General features: G+C 40.2%; 2 protein-coding genes across 5 annotated transcripts; one reads left to right on the top strand and one right to left on the bottom strand.

The window, feature by feature from the left end:
* Positions 1-549: 549 nt before the first annotated feature.
* Positions 550-8496, bottom strand: LOC118825643 (Y-box-binding protein 2-A-like). The gene is made up of 10 exons (XM_036596368.1): positions 8299-8496; positions 6299-6362; positions 6138-6171; positions 5711-5800; positions 5364-5612; positions 5076-5161; positions 4547-4727; positions 4176-4307; positions 3743-3806; positions 550-1100 (listed from the first exon to the last, which is right to left on the bottom strand). Exons 1-9 carry the CDS (start codon positions 8375-8377, stop codon positions 3783-3785), a joined length of 939 nt encoding a protein of 312 aa, XP_036452261.1. The 5' UTR covers positions 8378-8496; the 3' UTR covers positions 550-1100; positions 3743-3782.
* A 5195-nt stretch (positions 8497-13691) lies between these two features.
* Positions 13692-19648, top strand: LOC118825503 (eukaryotic translation initiation factor 5A-1). Of its 4 annotated transcripts, none has more exons than XM_036596134.1 (6): positions 13692-14062; positions 15509-15683; positions 16085-16189; positions 16457-16588; positions 16708-16780; positions 18287-19648. In XM_036596134.1, the coding sequence occupies exons 2-5, from the start codon at positions 15516-15518 to the stop codon at positions 16768-16770; spliced, it is 468 nt and encodes a 155-aa protein (XP_036452027.1). In that variant the 5' UTR covers positions 13692-14062; positions 15509-15515; the 3' UTR covers positions 16771-16780; positions 18287-19648. The 4 variants fall into 4 exon arrangements, with proteins under 4 accessions (XP_036452027.1, XP_036452028.1, XP_036452026.1 ...); XM_036596135.1 differs by lacking the exon at positions 18287-19648 and adding an exon at positions 17882-18173; XM_036596133.1 differs by lacking the exon at positions 18287-19648 and having other exon boundaries at positions 16708-17756.
* The last annotated feature ends 174 nt before the right edge of the window (positions 19649-19822 follow it).

Genomic DNA, 19822 nt, shown 5'->3' with positions numbered 1-19822 from the left:
CCACATTTTATATCGCTTATGTCACTAACCTGAAATTCTATTATGCTGGGTAGGGCAAATTCAGATAATAAGAATCACTTCCAGTTCTGAAGCAAGTGTCTTGTTTTCCCAAACACCTTGTGCAATTGCACACTAAGGACAGACATAAGAAGAGATCAGAACAAACCTGTTTCTGGCTGGCAGAAGCTTTCTGTATCACTGACATTAGTGATAAATTGTTTTGTACAGCAGTAATAGCAGCAGTTTCACTTTCACTCAGTGTCAAATACCATGACTGTCATTGTAGCTGTACCAGGATGTCAGCATCGTGGTCATATTCTTTTAAATAGTCTACACCAAACTGCCGCTTCTAGAATACATATCAAAGTGGAAGATGGGTAAACAGTGAAATCAGCCTCATTCTATGCCTGTTCATGCAGCTTTTGCAGGCATATGGCTGTACACACAGTATAATAAATGTAGAACTCCTAAAACATGTCCTAATCAACCTGTCTAACAAAAACTGGTAAAGACAATAAGACCATAAGATGTCAACACAAGAGTCAGAACTGTTTTGCAAACTTTTTTTAATAGATACTTCACTTTGACATTGCACATAATCCCCTCCAAAGAAAAACACATAAAAAGACCAACAAAAGAAAAAAGAAAGAAAAAAAATATATCAACCAGTTTTTATCTTTTATGAATGCCTGTAGTAATTCTCATCTTGTCACTGATAAGGGAAGTGGAGGCATACAGTACCCCTCTTACACTTTCATATAGTATCCCCCTACCAATTGTCAAACTTAAAGGGCCAAACTGGTTCTCATTTCAACTGCTCACACCCATATCACTGAACTACAGGGGAGATGATGCAAATATGTTGGGCATTTTGAGCAAGTCTATACATTTGTGATCCCCTAAAGATTTTAAAGTCCAAAAGTTACTAATCACCCCTCCTCCCCCCTCCCTCTCTCCATCCTGCCATCTCGCACAAATGAAGGGTCCAGACTAAAGGGCACAGAGAAGAGGTGTGGGGGGGGAGGGAAGAGTTGTGTGCACATCAGTTCTGTGTTTGAGACAGGCGAGGTCCAACCACCCCAGCTAACCCACCCGGGGACCTACAGAGCAACACAAAAACAAGAGAAACAGTAGGACCAGTAGGGTGGAGACAGCAGAGATCAACAAAGCAAAGGAGAACAAAAAGTTTAAAGCAGTCTGAAAACAAAGTGTGACAACTGAAAAGGTTGTCCATGTTTATAAACTGCACACACTAATCTATCGCTGTTGAGGATTGAGGTGCCCTTATTTCACTCTGAATTCCTCAAAAGGTATTTTATGTTTTTCTTTCCCCTCATTTTCAGATCTCCATTTACAAACCCAATTCCAAAAAAAGTCAGGACAGTAGCAGTGATCTGTAAATCCACTTTTACCTGTATTTAAAAAAAAAACAAAGATTTAATATTCTCATCAACTTTATTTTTTGTAAAATTTAACCCAAAAAGTTGGGACAGGGGCAATTTAAGACTATGCATGTTGTTAAAGGGGACAGATTATACTCTTGGTTTTTCCCCCTTTCCATTAGTGTGTTAGATATAACTGTGTGCATGTAAATGGTCTGCACAAATCCCAAAGTACACACCAGAGGGAGTAACTCTCCCCCAGAAACTACTTTTCTCAGCTGCCTGAAACACCTTGTTGGAATTCCAGCCCTTTTCCTTTGTTACACAATGACGCAATCTTGTAACAATCCTTACTGCCCATCTACTGGCCAGCTTGGCATTCACTTTCAAGAGCTACAAAGTAAAAACTTGCCACTCTAAAACATCCGGCTCCAGTCTAGCTTGTGAAAGTGGATTCTGTGTACCAACTAGTCAAAAACCACAACTGAATGCCCACAACATCAGCATGCTTCTGTTCGTCGCTGCATCCACACACGCAAGTTACTGTACTATGCACAGTGGAAACCATCAACATCTAGAAACACTTCTCTGTACTACAGTTCCTCTGAAACACACTGATGTACAGTGGAAACGTGTTGTGGTCAAGTTCTACACCCTTTAAGATTGTTTATGGAAATAATGGACATTACTTCTTTAGCTCAGAGAACACAAAGTACTACACAGATTGTTAGCAGCATACATAAGTTTGAAAGCCAGGGTGTCATGCTATGGGGAGGAGGAATTAATGGGCAACTCGAACATCTGTGAAAGCACCATTAACACTGAAAGACACATTCTGGAGCAACATATGCTGCCTTTTAGCTCAAGTCTTTTCAGTGACATTCATATGTATCTCAACATGGCAATTCCAAGAAACATTCTGCACGTGTTACAGCACTGCTGTGTAGAGTGTGGGTGCTAGACAGGCTTGCCAGTCATCTATTGGAAATGTGACACATTAAGCCATATGACAAAGCCATGTATGGTTTGTACAGCTGAAAACTTGTTATATATATATATATAAAAAACTGGATCAATAGGTGTCCTTCAGTCCCCAAACATATATTAAGTGCTGTTAAAAGGAAAGGTGATGTAACAGTGGTAAAACTGCTCCTGTCCCAACTTTTTTTTGGATGTTATATTTGGAATACACACACACACACACACACACACACACACACACACACACACACACACACACACTCTATATTAAAACAAAGTTCAAAAAGTAAAAATTTAAATGTGTTTCTGTACCGATTTCAATTTTACATGTAAAACTAAAATTTACAAATCACTGTTTTTACTGGCACTTCACATACTATCCCAACTTTTTTGGAATTGGGTTAATAAAACTTTAGACTAATTACCTTTAAATCATTTTCAAAACGAGAATTTTAAAAACCTGAAGTAAAGTGAACTATGATGACGTCCCCCATATTAATATGCATTTTCACTGTAGTTTATCCACCGCATTTCAGCTACAACAGTAAACGTACACTGCAGTTCTATAATTTGTAGTTTTGCTAGTCGTGACCTCATTACAAGCACACCTGGAGACAACCATGAGAAATTTAGGGCAAAATGTGAATGAGAGCATGAAGGGCATAGCAAAAGTGGAAATAAATTGAGTTTGAAATTTCAAAACCACCAACATGTTGTGGAGGTGGACCTCAAACTATGGTCAGGCACTCAACAAGCCTGTCGCTAGCCCTTGTAGATGTAACACGAGTCAACATGGCTGAAAAGTCCTCCAAAAACCTCCACTGAAGCATGCAGATGTGTATCACGTGCAGACAGCACATCACATGTAGTAAAAATAAGCAAGGGTAACACTTCCATTAGCTGATAGCATTTTACTAGATAACTTGTTTTGCTACTTTTTTTGGTTTTTAATAACTCTGGATGTTAAGAAAACAGACAAGTAGAATCTGAGGGCATGTTTTAGAGGGGGACTGACCCCACCCCAATCCGGCACCAAAGGTTTAAGATGACATGTATTGCTTTTACAAGATAACATCTAGCACATATGGGCTTATACGAGACTGGCTGAGCCTCGCCTTGGACAGAAATCATGACTGTGGTTTGCAAGGGGGAGCAGAGAAGAGAGCTGTCAAGCTGGACACAGCACCCCACATGTACTTAATATTTGAATTTCCCACTACACATTTTAATAGACTACAGGCTGCACTCACTACTTTGCGTCTACCTGGTTGGCAGAAATGCTTCTAGTCAATGAGCTCTAGCCGGGCAATGACCGATTAGTGCGGCGCCAAAAAGCCTTAACTTCTTGAAAATACAGCACCGATTATCTGTGTCCCTACCTCTTCCCGGGGTCAGAAGATTCCTTCCAGATCACAGAAGTCATTCCACAGGGGCAGCAGGCGTCTGAGGAGACAGTTTCCATAGTGTCAGATGCACCAAGAATCCAGTGTGATGTACCACTTGAGTTGGTAAATGTGATCACTTATGCTTATAGTCTTTCCTGCCAAGGTAAGTTTCAGCACTGACAGATATATAAGCTTCATAATAGTAATAATAATTAAAGCTGCAAATACCCAAGAAGTCATGTCAAGTATTATCAATGTAATGGGTACTGCAGCATTACCCAACAAACAAATGCTGCCTCATGTCTCTATGGGGCAGCTAATGTCACAAAATGCCACATGACTCAAATGAAACATAAGAAATGGAGGATTCCTCCCACTAAAATGTAAAACCCCAAGTGAAAGCATTCATTTAAATCAAATCAATCACCTCAGTCGATTTTGGAGAAGCTGGTTTCTGGGACTGCTTGGGGGAGCTTTTTGGGGAGGCTTTGACATCAGCTGGCTTAGAAGACTGAGAAGAGGAAGAAGGCTCCGCTTTTTCAGGCTTATCTGCACCGTCCTGTCAAGACAGATGGGCATTAAACATTTCTAGGCATGAACAGAGTGACAGTCTAGTTTTCTTTAACAAGCAGCAATAGCAGCCTAAAAACCTCTACTTAAAGCAGCAAATATAGGACAAAAGATCAAGACTAAAAATACTTACATGATCCAGAACCATCCACAAGCTAAACAAACTTCAGTACAACCGCTGTTCTTGTTATGACAAAGTGGTTTTCATTACTAGCACTGGTACTTTACTTTAGAGGTAGTGGAGTCAGAGTTCCTTTGTCTGCGGCGGCTGAACTGCCGGCGAGGTTTCTGGGCCTGCCCATCCATCTGCTCCTCATTGCTCTGGCCCTCTTTAGGAGCTTCCTTCTGGCTCTCAGCTGGCATGGCCACTTGCTGACCCTCTCCAGGGGGTGGACGTGGACGGAAAGGCCTGAGGATCACAAAAGAGGTTTCCAAAGTTGTTTCAATAACATTTGTTTATAATTCTATGGGAGCATACTAGCATCCTTTTTTAGTGAAAGTGATAGTAATTTAGATTTTCATCGGTTACAGAGCTAGGCAACGAAGAAGACAATGAGACTGGATTCTTTCCCACAGGAACCCTTATACTCCCTACAAACTCTGATCAGAGGATGTCAGTTAAGAGAACTCAGCTGATTAAGTCTTTCATTCCGAGTGCCTTGCAATATTAAACAAGATATCACAATCCCATAGAGATACGCCCTTAGTCCACTTTGCAGAGAAGTATTAGGTGATTAGAATCTACCCCAAGACTCACCTGCGGTATCTAGGTCTGAACCGACGTGGTGGAGGCCTCTGCTGGACACCATCCACTACCTCGTTCTTCGGCTCCCCTGACTCTCCCTAAACATAAAACATAAGAATAAGAATACAGGTTTAAGCATATAATCAAACTAATTAAACAGCCTTAATTGAAAACTCAATTAAAAGGAAAACTGTAGCAAATGCCAAAATGTTAATCCGGCAAAGCACTATGAAGAAAAACTCTATACACAGCTACTGTTTTCCTTTACCCTACTCCTTCCCTTGAGGAATCATGTCTGACCTCGCCTTGTTGTGCAACTGGTCTCCTGCGTGGGCGGCGGTGGCGTGCCCCTGGCTGGGTGGCTCCATTTTCTCCACCACCTTCTCCCTCAGAAGAGGGAACTGCAGTGTCCCCAGTCTTTCCCTCGACTGGGGCAGGCCGCACATTTCGAGGGAAGAAGCGTCTACGGAACCTACGCTTGTTGGGGGCATAGCGGCTTCCTTTGACAGGTATTCCACCAGGACCGGTCACGTTGGCAGCTTCTGAGCCCTAAGTTAAATAGGACTTTTTAAACAGGAGCTTTAAAACATTACCACAATGTAAAATAGAAACAGGTAAGCAGAAACATCTGGTATAACATCACTTACTTTGGCTGCCTCAACAACATCAAACTCCACAATCTCTCCATCCCCAACGCTCCTGAGGAACTTTCTGGGGTTGTTTTTCTTAATGGCAGTCTAAATGAAAGTTAATCTTTTTAAAAGCAGAGAAAATATTTTGCCCATATTTTTCTTCATTACACCCCTTACTCTTTTACTGCACACAGTCTATAATAAACATTAGTCAAAAGCTGGTCGGGTTATATGGTAGACATAAGTGATATAGGAGTATTTGTGGAGCCACACCCTGATTTTCTTCCTTTATTAACATAAAAAGAAGCAAAATTTACCAAAAAGTGGCCTGTTGTCTTGGCCCATCTTTTATGAAGCAAACAAAGCATTCTGAAACTTGAGAACAACCACTCACTCCTTACATTTATCATATAGGTGCAGTTTTACCTGGATTTCTCCTTACCTGGTGGACGAACACATCCTCTTTGGTGTCATTTCTAGGAAACAAGGTAATGAAAGTGTATATAGCCAACTTTTACAACTGTTTAATGAATAGCAAACATTTTTAAAGAACCTTAAAAAAAAGGATGTACAGTTTTAGAACAGCAAACATGTTTCACACACCTGTTGATAAAGCCATATCCATTGCGCACATTGAACCATTTCACAGTTCCTTGCACCAGAGTAGCTGCAACAGCAGAAATGTGAAGCGTTAACCCTCATTTATGTTTGGGATCCTATAGACCCCAGACCCTCTTTAAAAAGATACACACTTAAAACTTATTAGCCTTTTACTTAGAAAGTTTCCGTTTTGGAACAACACCTAGAAATATGCGGTACTGTGCAAAAGTTTTAGTCGCCTGTTTATCGAGGCAGCAAGCATTTATTCACCCAGAGTTACACTAAACATTAAGACAATAAGCAGTGACTACATATGTCAATGTGTTTAACCATTTCCAAACCTCACCTCACTGTAACCCAGTATTACTTGTAGTCAACATCCAATACTTACTTCGCCAGTCTTTCCTTACAGTAAATCAGGTGTGCTAATGATTGATGAATTTAACAAACCCATGTGATTACTGGGGGTGTGGAGGAGAAAATAAGAACCTCTGATCTTCAAACTAGCCCACAAGATATGAACTGTTGTGATTTTTTTTTTTTTTACTGTATTTAGACTCATTTGTATTCACTCCAGTAGTATATAGGAGTTTTACAAGCACATTTATTGTGAAGATAAACGGTTATAAATGCTGTGCTTAGGTGTCGTTTGCCTCGCAAAACAAGGGCTTACGACATCATTAAATAATCTGTTGTCTTCTAGGCTTTATTAGATCGAAGGAAGAATAAATCTATGCATATATACGTTTTCACTCTCACATCACTGGGGAACCTGGAACCCCAAACAACGAGCAACGAGGAAGTAAAGTCAACCTCGACATGACATGAGTTAATCACACTGAGCAGCACGTGAAGGCGCGGTGATTGACACCGAGCCAACGACACCCACAAACGCATTATGTCGAGATTTATCAGCCAAAGTGTGACCGACGGTGTTGAGGAACGAAGGCCCTGTGTGTAAATGATTAACCCGAGGCTCTCAGTGTGAGGTCAGGTGGAACAGGCTGTACGGTTACGCTCCTTTGGTGAGACGCCGTCCGCCTGGCATTCAACTACTACACTCCACACACATTTCCCAATCAGCGGAAAACACTGTTTGACCTATTTATGGCCTGTAGACTCATACAGAAGATTACATGGCCACTTCATAGACAGGCTAAGATCACAAATGACGAGTTATGGCTGTTCAGTCAGCTAACGAGAGCCTAAACACCTGCACGAGAAGGGAAAAAAATCCCTGTAGGTGACAGTCGACAGGCCTCGGGATTATGTGGGTCACGTCGAAAAGCAACACTCAACAAATAACAACAGCCTCTGTGGGGACAAGTATGATTAGTTAACAGCTTCTCTACATCCACGACTTAGGATTTTTTTTTCTTTCCTCATGTGAAGGGAAAATGAGCGTGTTTGAGAAACACAGGTCTCAGGTTCGAGTTAAAAATAAAGAAGTTGATGAGCATTAAAAAAAAACACCAGTGAAGAAGCAAAGAGTACGTTTGTCACCTTTACAGACACGTCTCCGTGATAACCGCACTCAATATCGCCCACGAAGCTACAGTCAGCTTCTTGTTCGAGTTTTCCCGTTCCACCTTACAATGAATGTAACTGCTGAACCATTTAAGGTGGAACAGGAAAATTCTGACTAAAATATGGCGAATAATAAGCCAACTTCAGCCTCGTATGCCGTTCGGTCGTGAGTGAAGCTACAAACACGTGGAAGGCGGCTATTCCTGAAATGTGGCTGAGCGTGGTGGCACACTTCAGAGCGAAACTCACAAACACGCTGGAGAAGCTGAGGAAGACCTCGTCAGACAGAGAGAGAGAGAGACAGAGAGAGCTGACGGTCTAAAACACTTTACTTCGGACTAATAAAACAGAACGGCACAGTTCAGAGCCTGATCAGCGCCAATAAGCTCGGTGTGTACAAACTCTCACATATCGAGAGCGGAGTTTCGGTGCGCGGTGCTCCAGAGCTGAACTCTGTAAAGTTATTGAACTCCTACCAATCACTTTTCTCTCCGGCGGAGTCTGCTCGGTCGCCGCTGCTGACGGAGGAGCGCCTTGCACTTCTGTGTCGGTCATATTCTGTGTGTCTCTCTCGCGGTAAATCGTTAAGCAAGGTTTTCTCCCCCTCCCTCCAACTCGCCAAACTTCGCTCCAGCCGCCACCTCAAACTTTTTATCCCGAGTCCATGACGGGAATGACCGCCTGAGCTCCACTCTGATTGGCCCACGGCCGACCAATCAGCGAGCGGCAGCTGCGCGTTCGGCGTTTCAATTGGCGGTCGGTCTGTCTCGCGCGAAACCGAGTTTTCACATCAGACGTAAGCACTGTTTAATACACCAACATTAAATGAATGAAATTTGTTCTTTATATGATTCCACGCTGAAATACATTGGCTTATGATGTATGATAGACTTCACATTAAAATATCTCTAGAAATGACTGACCTATAGTGGATTTCACATTAAAATATCTGTAGAAATGACTGACCTATAGTGGATTTCACATTAAAATATCTGTAGAAATGACTGGCATACAGTAGACTTCACATTCAATTTCTCTAGAAATGACTGAATTATGGTAGACTTCACATTAAAATATCTCTAGAAATTATGGAGCTATGGTAGACTTCACATTGGAATATCTCTAGAAATGACTGAATTATGGTAGACTTTACATTAAAATATCTGTAGAAATGTTTGATCTATGATAGACTTCACATTAAAATCTCTCTAGGAATTACTGACACATTAAAATATCTCTAGAAATGATTGAGCTATAGTAGACTTCACATTAAAATATCTCTAGAAATGACTGAATTATGGTAGGCTTCACATTAAAATATCTGTAGAAATGAGTGATCTATGATAGACTTCACGTTAAAATATCTCTAGAAATGATTGATCTATGATGGACTTCACATCAAAATATCTCTAGAAATTATTGACCTATGGTAGACATCATATTGCAATATCTCTAGAAATTACTGACCTATAGTAGACTTCGAATTAAAATATATCTAGAAGTAACTGAGTTATGGTAGACTTCACATTGGAATATCTCTAGAAATGATTGACCTATAGTAGACTTCACATTGGAATATCTCTAGAAATGATTGATCTATGATAGACTTCACATTAAAATATCTCTAGAAATTATTGAGCTATAGTAGACTTCGAATTAAAATATCTCTAGAAATGACTGACCTATGGTAGACGTCACATTAAAATATCTCCAGAAATGATTGGCTTACGGTAGACTTCACATTAAAATATCTCTAGAAATGACTGAATTATGGTAGACCTTACATTAAAATATCTGTAGAAATGTTTGATCTATGATAGACTTCACATTGAAATCTCTAGGAATTACTGACACATTAAAATATCTCTAGAAATGACTGAATTATAGTAGACTTCACATTAAAATATCTGTAGAAATTATTGATCTATGGTAGACTTCACATTGAAATATCTCTAGAAATAACTGAGTTATGGTAGACTTAACGTTGGAATATCTCTAGAAATGATTGACCTATAGTAGACTTCACATTAAAATATCTCTAGTAATGATTGACCTCTAGAAGACTTCACATTAAAATATCTCTAGAAATGATTGGCTTATGGTAGACTTCACATTGGAATATCTCTAGAAATTATTGATCTATCATAGACTTCACATTAAAATATCTCTAGATATTATTGACCTATGATAGACATCATATTGAAATATCTCTAGAAATGATTGATGTATAGCAGACTTAGAATTAAAATATCTCTAGAAATAACAGCTATGGTAGACATCACATTGGAATATCTCTAGAAATGTTTGATCTATAGTAGACTTCACATCAAAATATCTCTAGAAATTATTGGCTTACGGTAGACTTAGAATTAAAATATCTCTAGAAATAACTGAGCTATGGTAGACTTCACATTGGAATATCTCTAGAAATGATTGACCTATGGTTGACTTCACATCAAAATATCTCTAGAAATGACTGAATTATGGTAGACTCCACATTAAAATATCTCTAGAAATGATTGACCCATGATAGACTTCACATTAAAATATCTCTAGAAATGACTGACCTATGATAGACTTCACATTGAAATATCTGTAGAAATTATCAACCTATGGTTGACATCATATTGCAATATCTCTAGAAATGATTGACCTATAGTAGACTTCGAATTAAAATATCTCTAGAAATAACTGAGTTATAGTAGACTTCACGTTGGAATATCTCTAGAAATGATTGAGCTATGGTAGACTTCACATTAAAATATCTCTAGAAATGATTGAGCTATAGTAGACTTCACATTAAAATATCTCTAAAAATGATTGACCTATAGTAGACTTCACATTAAAATATCTCTAGAAATGATTGGCTTATGGTAGACTTCACACTGGAATATCTTTAGAAATTATTGATCTATCATAGACTTCAGATTAAAATATCTCTAGAAATTATTGACCTATGATAGACATCATATTGAAATATCTCTAGAAATGATTGATGTATAGCAGACTTCGAATTAAAATATCTCTAGAAATAACTGAGCTATGGTAGACTTCACATTGGAATATCTCTAGAAATGATTGACCTATAGTAGACTTCACATCAAAATATCTCTAGAAATGATTGATCTGTAGTAGACTTCACATCAAAATATCTCTAGAAATGATTGACCTATGGTAGAATTTACATTGAAATATCTCTAGAAATTATTGACATGGTAGACTTTACATTAAAATATCTCTAGAAATGATTGACCTATGGTAGACTTCACATTGGAATATCTCTAGAAATGATTGACTTATGGTAGACTTCACATTGAAATATCAATGATTGACATATGGTGGACTTCACACTGAAATATGTGTAGAAATTACATTTACATTTACACATTTAGCAGACACTCTTATCCAGAGCAATATGTGTAGAAATTACATTTAGATTTACATTTACGCATTTGGCAGACATTCTTATCCAGAGCAACTTACAGTTTATTCATGTTACAGATGGTCTTAGCCGAGGACTCTTATTGGTATAGTGTTGCATGCTATTCTAAGTGCTTGGACTATGGTCCATTTGACTCTGAAATATCTCTAAAAATGAATGGCCAATGAAATATCTTTAGAAATTACTGGCCTACGGTACATTTCACAGTGAATATTACTACAAATTACTGGCTTATGGTACATTTCTCATTAAATTATCTCTAAAAAAATGACTGGCCTATGGTACATTTTACATTAAAATATCTCCAGAAATGATTGGCCTGCAGTACATTTTACGCTGAAATATCTCTAAAAATTACATTTTCACATTTGGCAGATGCTCTTTTATTCAGAGAAGTTTTCAGTTTAATCAAGTTACAAAGGGAGGTAAATGTAGAGTCAGGAGTCTTGCTCAAGGACTCTTATTGGTATAGCATGATGTGTTATATCAATATAACAACAAAATAAGACACAGCAGTGCTGCTGGAGTTTTTAAACTGTGTGTCCACTCACCGTCCACTCTATTGGACACTCTTACCTTGTAGGTCCACCTTGTAGATGTAAAGTCAGCGACTGTAGCTCAGCTGTTGCTGCACAGTTTGTGTTGGTCATCCTCTAGTCCTTCATCAGTGGTCACAGGATGCTGCCCACAGGACACTGTTGGCTGGATATTTTTGGTTGGAGGACTATTCTCAGTCCAGCAGTGACACTGAGGTGTTTAAAAACTCCAAGCGCCACTGCTATGTCTGATCCACTCAGACACACACTAACACACCACCACCACATCAGTGTAACTGCAGTGCTGAGAATGATCCACCAACCAAATAATACTTGCTCTGTGGTGGTCCTAAACACTGAAGAACAGGGTGAAAGGGGGCTAAAAAGTATGCAGAGAATCACATGGACTACAGTCTGGTAAATGGAGCTGATAAAATGAATGATGAATGTAGAAACAGGTGGTCTTAATGTGATGGCTGATCGGTGTAAATCCTTCCAATATGGGAGATTTCATGTTGGCTTATCAGAAGAAATGATTGACCCATGGTCTTTTCACACTGAAACATCTCTAGAAATTACATTTATACTTTGGCAGACACTCTTTTCCAGAGCAACTTATGATTTAATCATGCTACAGAGGGATGCAAATGTAGTTAGGGGTCTTTACTAAGTAATCTCATAGTGTGGCAGGCTATACCATTACAAATCCTTGGGCTATGGTACATTTCACATTGAAATATCTTTTAAAAATGATTGGCCTATGATGCATTTCATATTGAACTATCATCAAAAATGATTCTCTTAGAACAAATTTCACTCTGCACTATTCTCAGTCTTTCATACAAACATCTTGACAGGGTATTTTAGATGGACACATGCTTGATTTAAAAATATGGCCCGATATTGCCCAATGCCCTACTATTGTTAAGTTTAAAAACATGGCTTGCAGATATTTCGTAACATGGCCCTCGCTGTGCCCTCTCCACCGGGCCTGCACCTGTCATCTGTTACGGATATATCAGCTCGTGCAGCCGTCAGTGATAAATTAGACACATAGATTGCTGGCCAAAATCAGTGAGAGCAAACGAAGTCAGTCCTGCTGGGCTGGTGGATGAAAAAAACGCCCTGTTTCGTGCCCCTGTGTTGTTAGGCCCTACTGCCTCGCCCTCGCCCCCCACATCCCACTCTGCCCATAGGTCAGCAGATTCATGTTTCACACGGCTATATTTATCCAAACGACTACACTGACTGAGATGGGCCTGTCTAATAGCCTGTGCAGTGGCCATGTCTTATAGCCTACAGTTATTCTCCAGTCCGGTCTGTAAAACCTGTTATAAATAACATATAAATACAATTCTGTGGCCCTTCTTTGAGATACAGAGGGAAGAACTAAAGAACTAATGTAAGAACTAAAACACACTGTTGTGAAAAAAGCCAAGTCTAATTTACATACAATTTGTCATATAATTTCAAACGAATTAGCACTTTTCAACGTGCCTGCTGCGTCAAATAGTGCGTAAGAAGTTATGCGCGACTTTCAAAGGGGGGAAACCGTGGCGTGGGCAGAGTTGCGTGGGCTCTTGATGAATAGCACTTTACGCCCTTAAACTAGCGGAATCCTTAATTGCAGAATGAATGGGAGGAGTCATAAAAGACCTTTTCAGAAAAACAATTCGACATGATTTGCCTTAAATGGACGCAGCTAACAGTCACACTGCTTTCTGATGTGTTTATTTATTATTCACCGTTGCAGAAGTCACAGCAAAGCAGAGGTCCCGCCATCTACGCAAACGTGGCTCTGCGAGACACGAGGGGCCGTGCACGCTCCCGGTGACTCTGCGCGCCCCCGCGCCGCCCTAGAATTTAAAGAGCGAAGAGCGGGTGCGCATGCGCAGTAAAGAGAAAATTGCTGAGGCTCGTTTTGGTGGGTATGTGTGGCTGAGTCGGTGCGGATGAGAGAGTGAGTGTGAGAGAGGGAGACAGACAGAGAGAGAGAGAGTGAGAGTTTGGGGTTCACACTTTTGTCGGCCGCTGACCTGCGCGTGTGCCCTCGGAAAAAAACGGAGAGCAGAAGAAAAAGAGAGGGGGAAAGTGAAAGGCCTGGAATGACGGGAGCGCCTGGAGAGCTGATTTAAGTGAATAGGCACAAAAGCAGGGGCGCCGCGCAGCCAGAGAGCAGAGATCACACATCCAGCGGGACTACAGGCTCAGTCGTCGGATCGCCCCATAGCATCTCGGGTGGGAAAGAAAGCTCGTAACTAGGTAAGTTAGCGCAGTAAACCTCCCCTATAGCGGGCGTGATCGCGCCCTACAGCTGCCTCCTCCTCCTCCTCCTCCTCTCTTTTTTACATTACTGTAACCAATGTTGCTCTAAAGCAGTGATAACTTTAGACTGAGTGAGTTAGCTCTTTTTGAAGTAAGCGACGATTTAAATCGTGTGGTTGTGGTAAACTTGGGATGATGACGACGACGACATGAAACGATATGTCCTCGGGGCCTTTACGGAGTCAACTTTACGGAACCGGGCGGCACAAAGGAGAAGGGTCTGGGTCGGTGGGGCCGAGTCTAAACGTGGTCGCCAGAGAGAGATCAGATAACCGGAATCATAACTCAGCGCCGCCGCTGAATTAGCGCACTGAGGCAGACCTCGTGTTAGTTCCCCATTAGCGGGCTGAAGGCGGTTAACGCCTCCACTCGCGGCAACAGAGACGTTAGCGCTAGTTATATGTAGACCTCGCGCTGTCGTGTTCAGCCGTTAGCCGCCGTTAGCCCTCCGCTCACTGAGAGGCCTCTCGTGGCCGGTCAGGCTGCGCGGCTGCAGCAGGCCGCACCACGTCTAACACGGGCGGAGGAGCGAGTGTGTCTTCACGGAATGTGTCCCAAACTTGTTAAAACCGCCCAGTTTGTGATCGGTTAAAATGTTTAATGCTGAAGATGGACGTTTCGTAGAGCGCCGCAGTACAGGCGGCCTCATTGAGCACGGCTATACCGTTAGCGTTAGCATGGCAGCGCCGGTGGATTAACGGCGCTGTGCGTGTTGTGTAGCTAAAGCGGAGTCTGTGGTCGGTCGGCAGGGCTGAGGACACACAAAAAGCTGCCCGACTGTCATTCTTAACATCCATTCTGAGGGCTACTGGGAGTAAGTGACCCGTCCGGTGGTGCAGGTCTGTTACAACGGGCTGCGTGTCGATGAATTTCTCGCATGGAGGCAGCATGACTTGACGTTTGGGCCTTTGCACGTGAACGCGTGCGCACAACCATGCAACCATAGCACGAATAAAAGGGCCTGTCATACCACTAGCTTTCCATAATTCACAAATTGCATACCTGAACATATCGCTAATAACCGTTTTACAGCAACTGTGGCATTTATACTTGTTAGACGTCTATAGCAGTGGTCTGAAAAACAGGTGCCATGTTCCTGTTACCTAATTTAGCTCTCCTTTACAAGCTAGCGGAGTGCCCTACCTTTTATGCCCTGAAGAGATTTTCGTTAAAATTCTTTAAAGCTGTCTTGCCTTAAAGATTATCATTTTAATGCTACATAAATGATCAAAATTCTCCACACCCTCTCTGCATGCTTTTTATTTTTCTGTATGCTACCAACACCCCAACATTAGTTGACATTAGTAAGCTACATATTTCAGCCCCGTTACAGATCATGTCATGCATTCAATTTTATGCCCAATGCTGGTCTCCCCCCCCCAGGACAAAGATGGCAGATGCAGATTTGGACTTCACAACAGGTGATGCTGGGGCTTCCGCCACCTATCCCATGCAATGCTCTGCCCTGCGCAAGAACGGCTTCGTGGTGCTGAAGGGCCGACCATGCAAGATTGTGGAGATGTCCACTTCCAAAACTGGCAAACACGGACACGCAAAGGTGAGTGTATACGTACTGTGTACATGAACGTGTGATTAAAAGAGCATGATGAGACTGTTTAAATAATTTAGATCTGCTGTTCAACTGATTAGAAATGGGTAAAGAAATATGTGGGCTCTGCATCCAGGTCCAAATCTCATTTAGACAATGGCAAAGTACTAGGTGCCTTTTGTTTGGTATTCAGAATCAAACTAAAGTAGATATGTCTTTGTTGTACACAACTAGAGCTTCTGGAATCTGTACCATATGGGTCTCTGAATGTGTTGTAGATGATGTGGACATCATTCAGCTCGGAACAATACTATATAAAAGCACTATACAATAGGAGATGACTGGGAAGGTTCAGAATGAACAACTTTTGAATAGCAGGATAAACAGCTTTACTCTGTGTTGGCTGACAGGTCCACATGGTTGGCATTGACATCTTTACTGGCAAAAAGTATGAGGATATCTGTCCCTCAACTCACAATATGGACGTTCCTAACATCAAGAGAATGGACTATCAGGTATGAATGTCAGTTGGTATGGCTCTCTCAAGGACACACAGTTTATGTTCACAATGATGAGGAATTACTAACTCCGCATGTTTCAAGGCAGTGAATGAAATTAATTACTCTTAATATCCTTCTACATTCTCAAGAACAAGAAGTCCAGATTGAGAGTTTAGTTAGTCAAGTAAATGTGTTAAGAAGGCTTTCTAAGCCATCTTGAATTGGGATTATTTTTCTCAAATAAATCTAATTTCCTTTCTCTTAACCTACTTCTTTCTACAGTTGATTGGCATCCAGGATGGCTACCTGTCTCTGCTTCAGGACAGTGGTGAGGTCAGAGAAGACTTAAAAATGCCTGAGGGAGACCTGGGAAAAGAGATTGAGAGCAAGTTTGATGCTGGAGAGGAGATTCTGGTAAGTGCCTTTTACAGTGTCTACCTATAGCTAGAACCACTCTTAATAACTTAGTAATATTATTAATAATAGTGTTCATACCTGGCAGTACTAATTTTGCCGTCCTTTTCTTCCTTCAGATCACTGTCCTGTCTGCAATGAATGAGGAGTCTGCAGTGGCCATCAAAGCCATGGCTAAATAAAACACAGCAGGTATACAGAGCTCTCACTCGTGTGTGCCGCTCACCTGCTAGCTGAGAGTGACTGTGCGACGCTAGTGTGCCAACAGCAAAGCACTAATCCAAGTGTTTACATTATATTCAAAAGATTCAAAACACCTTAACAATATTATTTCCAGTCATAACTATCCATGTGATTTGCAATGATGTTTCAATAAAATACCTTTTTTGGTTCAAGAAACTGTTAAAACCACTTTTTGACTCTCAGATGTAAGTCCGAAGCACAGAACACAGATGTAATAAGTTTTATTTTAAATTATTTTAACAGTTTGTTCACGCATAACCCTTGGGTGGGGCTTGGCGGTATGGCAGAGATGTCACGATACATAAGTATTACAATATTTAATTTTGCTGAGTTTTTACAAGTTGGAACTGATAAAGCAGTAAATCCAATTAAGCAGGAATATTTATGCTGTCTTCGAAAAGAAGCATTCGGTTGGCTAGTGTTTAAGATTTGATGATAACCACGTTATGCTCAGAAAAGCATATTGTGACGCAGTTCATCTAATGATAGTCTCGTCATGTCCACCTCTAACCTTGCGAAGCTGCTGCTATCCTCTCAGCTACAAAAGCAAGTCTCAAAAAACAGAAATGGAAAGTGATTCTTACACAAATAAAAGCTCTTCACTATGTCCAAATATTTCTTAATTATGTACTGACTTTTTTTCTTCAAAATATACAGATGTATGGATTTGAGGCTATTAAAACATGAACTGAAAAAGTTTGCTGTTTGCACACTGGCAACTGCACCAAACAACAGAAACACAAATAGATACAGCCTTCGTATTCATATTGTTCTGTACATGATAAATGACTTCATGTATGAATGAAGTGTACATAGGATTTCCTGTTAAAATTTATATTGTATTTTGTACTACCTGCAGTTACGTTTTGTCCTGTTAATAATAACAATGGGGCTAAACTGTAAAACAATAAACACATAAAACTGATGTCTATTCCCAGATGTTAGTGTCCCCCAAAATGGATATATTAATGTAGAGACGGCAAGTGAGGGTGTCATACTAGTTGACTTACTGGCTTTTGTTTGATTTAATCATTTGATTACTGCTTGCAGACGTGGGCCTTTACAGAAATCTATATTCCCAGGTAACTGTCCCCATACAGTTCTTTTAGACTTTAAGTTTAGTCTTAGCACCTGCTCTATTTATCAGCAGTGATGACTCTGTAATATGTGATGCGTAGCTAGTTTGCACTTGGAAGTCTGGCCTTTAGTGCTCACTGTAGACTGCTTAGACAATTTAAGTTTGACACTGGTCAATTATACAGTTACTCACTCTGTCCACGTCTTCCTTTCCCCTTCTCATTTTTTTTTCTTTGATTACATCAAAATACACGTTTCTCTCCTTTTTCGTCTCTTCCCACTTTTCCTTTGGTTCTGAATTGCATTCTACCCTGTTCCCTCATTCTCACCTACTCCCACCTATCCTTCCTCTGGTACCATTTTCTCCCTTTCTCTCAGGTATTGGCAAGATGCACTGGACCTGGAAAGAAGGAGAGAATTACACCTCAGCAATGCTATTCTCCCTCTTTTTTCTCTTTATTTTTCATTCTTTGTTATCTCTCCCTCTCTTTATGTACTTTATAGCCCATCTTTGGGTTGGAAAACTAGAAAAAAAAGAATAAATAATTGGAAATTGTTGCAAATGGACAAAAAAATCTGTAAATATACTGAATATACATTAATCAACACTATTTTGAATGTATATAATAGAGAAGAAAGAACGACAAATGTGCCACGGCTATCTGTTCAGCCTTGGGCACTGTAATAGCAGCGGGGTTTTGCCCCTGCAAAGACACCTCATATGTATGATACTAACATGAGTGTGTCTTCTCATTTAGTTTTTTTAAAAAAAAATTCCATCTGTCCCAGTTACCACCCTTTATACATTCTTTGCCACTTTCAATTGGGATCTCAAGTACATAGCTACAGCTGTGTCAAGTGGCTGTAATTTCAGATCAAAGCAAAAGCCACATTCTACGGTAAAAGACAGAAACAAAGGTCATGTGTAGTAGGATGTGGTGTAGTTCCTTCACTGGAGGACTAAGTCACCCACTTTTACCTCACAGTAGCCAAAATACAAAAGATATAGAGGGTGCCATCTTGACACAAACAGATATTTAGTCACCGGTCACAGATGCTCATAATGTCCCATTTACAGTGTAAAGATACAGTTTTCATGTAGAATTATGGTTTAAGCAGGACTTCAGAATTACACACTAAGAGTGTAATATATGAGGAGATGGAGTTAGCAAAAAAATCAATAGGAGTATAGTAAGCCATGGTTTGGCCTCAGTATGTTTTTGGGCTTGTAATGATGCCATGACATCACATCACTGTCGTACATTTACATCCCACCAGCTAAGTAGATTATCCTGCAGATAAGACTGTACTGATCGACTTTTTTTTAATTTGGTGAACTTGTCTGTATGGTTCAAGGTTGTTGTTTCTTTTTATTTTTTGTAGGCTCACATTGAGGGTGGTGTCAAAACCATCTCTTCAATTTCATATTACATGAGCAAAACTTTTTGTTCCTTGACTGTGATAAACAATTTATATTAAACCAAGAGAATCCCTCAACCTAATATTAAAAAGGAGCACATGAACTTTGCCTTTTTTTGTTTGTGTCTGAAGGGCATTGCTGCAACACAGCTAAGTACTGTCATTGTCCAGAAATATTGGAACCCTTGATGAAAACAAGCAAAAAAATTCTGTATTCAATTAAACAAGAGCTGTATTTAAAACTCATTTACTTTTATGTGTAATGATTTTTTTAAATTAACAAATGTAGGTATGGCATCCCTAAATAAACCCAAGCAGTTACATCTGTTCAATTTCCAAGAATGTTATTGAACTAAGCTTGAACTTAGTGGACTTCCTCTAGTTTTTTGTGGTAGGATGTTTTAACTTTTTCATTCTGTGGGGAAAGTAAAATAACTGTCTATTGAAACAGGTGGTAGTTGAACTAATCAGGATATGAGTTATAAGATGTGCTAA

This window comes from Colossoma macropomum, unplaced genomic scaffold, assembly GCF_904425465.1.
Source record: "Colossoma macropomum unplaced genomic scaffold, Colossoma_macropomum, whole genome shotgun sequence".
NCBI lineage: Eukaryota > Metazoa > Chordata > Actinopteri > Characiformes > Serrasalmidae > Colossoma > Colossoma macropomum.
Note: the sequence above shows the minus strand (reverse complement) of the source record. Positions and strands in the feature narration are given on the sequence as shown.